This window comes from Alligator sinensis, unplaced genomic scaffold, assembly GCF_000455745.1.
Source record: "Alligator sinensis unplaced genomic scaffold, ASM45574v1 scaffold787_1, whole genome shotgun sequence".
NCBI classification, from domain to species: Eukaryota; Metazoa; Chordata; order Crocodylia; family Alligatoridae; genus Alligator; species Alligator sinensis.
Genome location: NW_005841911.1, coordinates 2387710 through 2394350, shown reverse-complemented (window position 1 = coordinate 2394350; position 6641 = coordinate 2387710). Strand labels below are relative to the sequence as shown.

Below are 6641 nucleotides of genomic sequence, written 5' to 3'. Positions count from 1 at the left end.
GCGGCGGAGGGGCCCGCCGGCGGCGCCGCCGCACCTGTGTTGCTATGGGGATGGCGCACGCGCTGTTTGCGCAGGAGTGGCTCGGCGTCGCTAGGGCCGCCTGCGCGGGGCGGGGGGGCGCTCCACGTGGCCCCCTCCGCGGCCGCGGCGTGTGCAAGCAGCTCGGTGGCTCTGGAGACTCCCGGCAGCTCCTCAGGTTGGGAAGCGAGGTCCCCGCTGCAGAGCCCGTCCCCCATCCCGGGGACCTCGGCTGGCGGGGCGCCGCGGGGGGCGCCGTCCGGGCACCCCTGCCCCAGGCCGGCTGGCAGCCCTATTGCTGCCCCCCTGCGGAGCCTCGTGCCGAGGGTCTGGCTGTGCCATTCCCTTCGCCTCCGCGTTGACACGCTCCCCGGGTGTGTCCTGGGCAAGTCCCAGGACCCCCTCCTGGCCGGGAGGGTCCCCGGGGCTGGGGGCCGCTTTCCTCACCCTACTTCGTTCCCGTCTCCGAGCGCAGCACGGCTGGGCAGGGTCCGCTGGCTCCTTGGGCTCGCTGAGGGCCAGCAGGCGCTGTGTGGTGTAGGACACTCTTGTTATGAGCGTCCGGCCTCCACTCCTGTCCCTGTCCCTGTTTTCATTATTATTCGTGCCAAGTACTCAGTTGTCTCGTTTCCTGTACCCTCCCTGCCTGAGGGAGGCCAAAAAGTGACTTGGTGGGCCTTTGCCTGTTAGCTGACATGCTACGTCAAGTTGAAGAGGCCCCATAGCATTACCAAAAAAAAGTGTACTATTCTAACAGAAAGGACAATGAAAACAGAAATATTCAAGCTTTTTATTTGCCTACATACATGTAGGTGATGGTGCAACGGAAAACTAATAATCTAACTAAAACGTGTCTCTTGCCATAAGCCTATTTACATTATGAAATACTTTCAAGTATTTAGAGGCCAACTCATAATGTGAGGCCCTAAGTTGTAGCTTGCTGAGCTTGTGCCTAAATCCACCCCTGCCTCTTAGAGTGACAAATAGGTCTGTCCGTGGCCCCACCAAACCCCTGGTCAACCTCTTCTTGGCTCTGGTCAAGCTGGGCATCTACTGGAGCAGGAAGGAGGCTGCGGTGGGGGGGGAGCCCAGGCAAGTGTGGAGCTGTCTTCCTCTTGTTTCTCCACTCGTGTCTCCGGGCAGTTTCACAACTCAGTATACACGGGCTCCCTCGATTCCTTCAGGGGGTAGTGGGTGCTGGCTTGTGTGCTCTGCTTGATGTCCCCTTCTGGATCCTCTTATTAACCTATTACCTCACTCCGTTTCCTGTTTTCTCTTTGTTTGTCCCCTGAGTTTGGTTGTTGTGTCCCCAGTGGCCTCCCTTTAATACGGGAAGCTTATAATTTTTTGTGTTGGACCTAAGCCCTTTGATCTTTTAGCCCATCAAATAGGTCTCAATAGATAACGTGCTTATAACTTCTTGAATAGAAACCCCCTCCCTCACCCCAAAACACAGCGCAAAAAACATAGTTTGTTGGATTGTGAATTGTGAGGATCTGATCTAGATCTCCACCCGTGGAAATACAGCTGAATGGCACTTTCCTCTAATGTCTGAAAGAGATCTAAAAGCAGCAGTAGGTGTGCATTAGCTTGCTAGTGTTGATTTAAAATGCCACTGAGACAAGGTGGTTCAGTTTCTGTATATACACTGTATATTCTGTATATACACTGCACTGGTTTCTGCTGTATTTATGTTAGTGGCATAATGTGATCTGAGAGGTTGGATGGCACTGTTGGCATCACTGGAGAAGTGCCACATTCAAGAGTGGAAAAGGGACAGCTTATAGGAATAAATAAAGTGGAGATGGTTTCCTGTGGTCAGATGGCAAAACATCTGACTAGGTACTGAGCTTGTTTCTTGGGAAACCAATGCTGCATTAGCAGCTTAGGCCATGGAGGCATGATTGAGTTAATGAGTGGCAAGTCAAGGTGTCCCAATTAAAATAAAAAAAATAAATAAAAATTCTGTGAACACATGAGGCAAGTGCTAAAAGTGGGTCCTGCCCCCAAAGTGGGAGAAGTAGCCCTGGATGACTTGGGGCTAAATTTATCGCACGGCAATGGAGATGCACGAGAAACATTTCTCATGCTTTCAGCTGCCCAGCGTTTTGTTTTGTTTGTATGCAGCTGCCATGGTGAAGTTTGCTTCAGGTTTCTACCGCGAGCTTTGCCTCTCCTTTTGTTTGTCCATAATTTTACTTGTCCGTGGTTGTTTTCCTGTTCTTGTGACCCCTTGTGATCACCCCGACAAGCAACACTGGCAAACTTTTTCCAGGAATTTGTCTTCCCATTAGCCAAAACAGTATATGGTTAATTTAATTTGCAGTACTGGTACATGTTAAAACATGAGGTCTTTATTTGTTACCTGTTAATAGGATATTTGTTATGGTCAGTAAGCAGAGTAATTTTTGTTATAAAGTAAAATTATGCCTTAAAAAAATAGTTCAGCTATTTGGTCCCCTCTTTCCTTCTCAGCATATAGTTAACAGCAGTAGCAGCATGTAGTCTGATGAAAATCTGCAGTGTTGTATTGTCCCAGGATTACTTGATAAGGATAAAGAGAATTATTTTAAGAATTTGGCTATACAAAGTACTCCAGACTACGTATTCCTGTAAATAGTAGCATAAGACAGTTTTGCGTTGTTTACTATAATAAAATGACCCAAGTGCAGACAGAATCCATAATAAGTTACTAGAAGCTTTCATTGGAGAAAACAAAGTGATACTCAGATATACTAGCTTCCTGTTTTTCTAATATAAGAAAATATCTGATATGCTGTGGCTTGATAAACAATCTAATTGAGAGGAAAGTTTGCTAATTGCATTCAGTGAAGTGAAAATGGTTGTTGAATAAAATCATTTATTGATTATTTTGCAGAGAACAAAACTGTTATAAATCTTTGGCAGCTCTATATGGGAAGAGGGGAAAATCTGCAAATTCTGTTTTTTATTTGTGGGAAAAACAAATCGTAGTGCTTATGAATTACTAATGTAAATCCATGTCCCTGAACTGCCCTTATATCAAGGTCTGCTCCATCCACAGATTTTCTTTGTTTTAACTAAAAGTGTAACTTTTACCCCAGTTTAATTTTAAAAGTGAAACTTCATGAGTGTGTTTAAACACTTATATCCTGTTTATATCATTTTAAATTGAACAAGTGAATGCATATTCACTGAACTAAACTGAAAACAGTTGAAACTGATAGATATATGTTCAAACAGAGGCAAGTTTATGTGGTTACACCTATTATGTGCATTAAACAAAATGGTTTTTTTGTTTGTTTTTTAATTCAGTCATTTGAGACTGCCAACCTGTTCCTCCATCTTTTGCGTGGCTTTTTAATTTTTAATGTCTTTGGACTCTGAATTGAAGATGGAGTAGGAATCCCAGTATGTCTAGCTGCACCCGTCCCAGTATGTCTAGCTGCATTCCTTATTTAGAGGTTTAGGACTAATGGATCTGCTTTTATGGGACTTAAAGTGGTGGGAAGCCTCTTGAAGTGGCTGCACAGCTGTACATTTCACTATGCCTGCCTTTAGCTTATTTATGTTCCTATCACAATATCCTGTGCATCTCCCCAGCTGCACAAGTCTCAGCTTTGTCTTGCTGCCTCCCAGAAAACAGAAATATTTTAACAGGTGAGTTTTCTTTTTTATTATGATGCCAAATTCTATTGAGAGGAATGGAGCATCAGGGCTCGTCAAGGGCATCCAGCCACAACAGACAAAGCTGTTTTGTACAGGTGTCTGACATTTCTTGTAAAGCGGTTATCTCTTTCTGGTCCTGTCTGCATAAGAACTTTGAAACATGTTTGTATGCAGTCAGTGGCCATCTGACGAAAAAATATTTGTGTTAGTAGCTAATATTGCAACAATTTTGGGGCTAGCAAATTAGTTTTGTTCCTGGTTGTCTTCCTGTGATCATGTTATAAGACTGTTATTTACTGTACAGGTAAGATTCTTTATACTAGGGCTGTCCAATTGGTGGTTTGCATTCTGGGTGCTTTTAAGGACTTTTTTGTGTGCCAAGTCAAATCCAGCTAAATCGATTCCAAATCCATGAGTCATTCAAAAACCATATAAGGCCCTACTACCAGCAAACATCCTCCACTCCCACCTGGGGCTTCCAGATCATTTGGCAGGCATGCTACATGCGTCTGGAGGCTTGGGGTTCAGATGCCCCAGGGTTTTGCTTGCCCTCAGCCATATGGCCACAGGAGCAAGCTAGGGAGGAGTCTTCTAGTTCCATAACATCGGCGTAAAGCCAAGATCTTCCCACTGGAAAAGAAAGTGGGAGGGTAATTATATATTATGTTTGTGGGTACTACCCTGTGCCAGAAAAGTGGCATGGTATGCTGAAGCTGGCAGCTGGTGAGCTGGGTTTGAGAGAGGCACCTGCCTGCTCATGTCTGTGGTGAAACGGCTGCCAGGGCATATAGTGGAGTGGTGGGAGGACATCTACCTGCCTATCTGCATCATGCAATGATAGGGACTGCATGGGGAGGTGGCCTTAGCTAGTAATATTGCAACTTGCTAAAGGTGAACCCCTTGCTCCTTCCCTGGCTGACCCATTCAGAGTGTAGCTCCTGGCTGGTGAAAGGTTGGGGCAGCCCTGATTTAAATTATTCCTGCACAGGTGACTGGTTCTCTTTATAGAGTGAAGGCATGAAATGCACTAATATAAACATACGTCATAATGTGTGCACGTTATTGCCAGCTATTTGTGACTTGGACGGAATTGTTATGTGGACAAATTTGAGGTATGTTGAGGATTACTTGGACCATGTTGTATCATGGATTAAACCAGGAGTGGCCAACCTGCAGCCACAATGGGGAGGGGACAGGTAGCACAGCAGCAGCAGATATTGCAGTAAGCATAAAGGAGAGTAACAGATTGAGAAGGAAGCACAACACAGGAAGTAGAAATTGGAACCAGTAGATCAAGCAAGGGAAGGGGATTAGAGTGGCACTTGGGGACGGTTCAGGGCTAATCTGTGACACGTCTGCCAAAAGAGGTTGGCCTGACTGGATTAAAACAGACGCTTGTACTTTAGGTGTGTAGTAAGTGTCCTGAAGAGTATAGTAGAAGCCATGGGAGGATCCTATACTTACCACTGTTTATCAGTTCGTATAGTATATGATATACAATACTTCCTGTAACTTTACATCCGCCATGTTTGCTATGGTACTGGATAAAATATTGTCCATTTTTGTCCAGGGCTTTGTGTTCAAGAAAGTTGGGTTAATATTGAGCTAAATTCATCCTTTGTTGAATTTAGTGAGATTGTGCAGGTATAACTGACAGCAGATTCTGCTATCAGTTTTATTTAAATGTTCTAAAAGTTACTTTAGTTATTTAAACTTGCTTTAGTATTTCATTGCTTTATTATGCACGCAGTTTCTGTTCCGTAATTTTCTTTCTCAGCATCAGTATTTTTAAGTATTGTAATAGTTTCTTAGTTTTTTTTGTGAATTTCAATCTATTTTTTTCCATTTGAACAGGTTACTAATCATAAAGAATTTCACAAATCATTCTGGTTTTTTTGAGAAGAGATTACCCTGAGAATCATGAACATCAGTGACTTCGTAATACTCCCAGGTTCAAAAACTGGAACCTCTGTCAAATTAAAAGCAAAGTAAGTGCTTCTTCTCCATGAATGATGGTAGAAGTGTTGTGTGCGCTTTAATAAGGTCACATGCTGCAGGAAATACAAAATTTTGTTTGTACAAGAGTGAGGAGAATCATGCTTGCTTTTTTTCCTTTATTACTGTTTTCCTCCATGTACTTATCCTTAAACTTCTCCTCTGTCTGAGGGCTTAATCTGTTTTCTCAGTTAAGTGGTGGGTGTTATGACTATATAGATGTAGTAGATTCTGAACAATCACACTCCAGTTAACCACATGCCCAGTCGATTGCATGCAACCATACGGTTCTGCAGTACAACTTCTTTTCTTCTCCAAAAGTTCTGGAAAGAGCTATTGTTCCTTTTTGTTCAGGAGCTCTCTTGCTATTTTTGATCCCCTCACATGTTAGCCAAGTATGCAAACTCTGGCTCTGGACATAGGTAACTCTTAACTACTTGAAAAGGGCAACGGGAACTGCTGCTCAGGAGCAGGCAATAGCTGTAAAGCTATAACTGTAACCTCTTCTGTCTCCTTGTATCCGTTCCAAAGTGAAATATCTATACATTTAACCATGAATGGCATGAACTTGGAGTTGCAATGGTTTTATGCCACTTGAATTACTAAAGGAGAATACATTCATAACAGTTGCGTTATACAATTAAGCACAGTTGAATCATTCTGTTACTGATCAATCACATTTTTATGGTGGCATAGGAGGCTGTTCAAATTAGTCTGTTTCTTTGGTGTTCTGCTGCATTTGTTATATATTCTCTTTGCTTAGATCAGTGTTGCCCAACCTTTTTTCCTCCTCTGTCCACATAGATAGTGCTCAGTCCATATGTGGGCCAGAACTGGCTGGTGGGCCCAATCTGGTGCACGGGATGTCTAGGCAGGACCTGATAGAGCTGTGTGGGGGGTTGGGGAGTGGTGTGGCCCTGACTGGGTCCCTCAGGGGAAGGGGGCATGGCCCAGGCCTGATATGATTGCGTGCGGGGGGG

General features: G+C 44.2%; 1 protein-coding gene across 2 annotated transcripts in view; it reads left to right on the top strand.

Annotated features, from left to right (window-relative positions):
• Nucleotides 1-69: 69 nt before the first annotated feature.
• ZBBX (zinc finger B-box domain containing) overlaps nucleotides 70-6641 on the top strand; it is a 63836-nt gene continuing 57264 nt past the window's right edge. For both annotated transcript variants that reach the window (XM_006018725.3, XM_014517492.2), the window contains exons 1-2: nucleotides 70-196; nucleotides 5521-5654. In XM_006018725.3, coding sequence (XP_006018787.1) covers nucleotides 5587-5654 — 68 coding nt within the window. In that variant the 5' untranslated portion in view covers nucleotides 70-196; nucleotides 5521-5586. The remainder of the gene's footprint in view (nucleotides 197-5520; nucleotides 5655-6641) is intronic.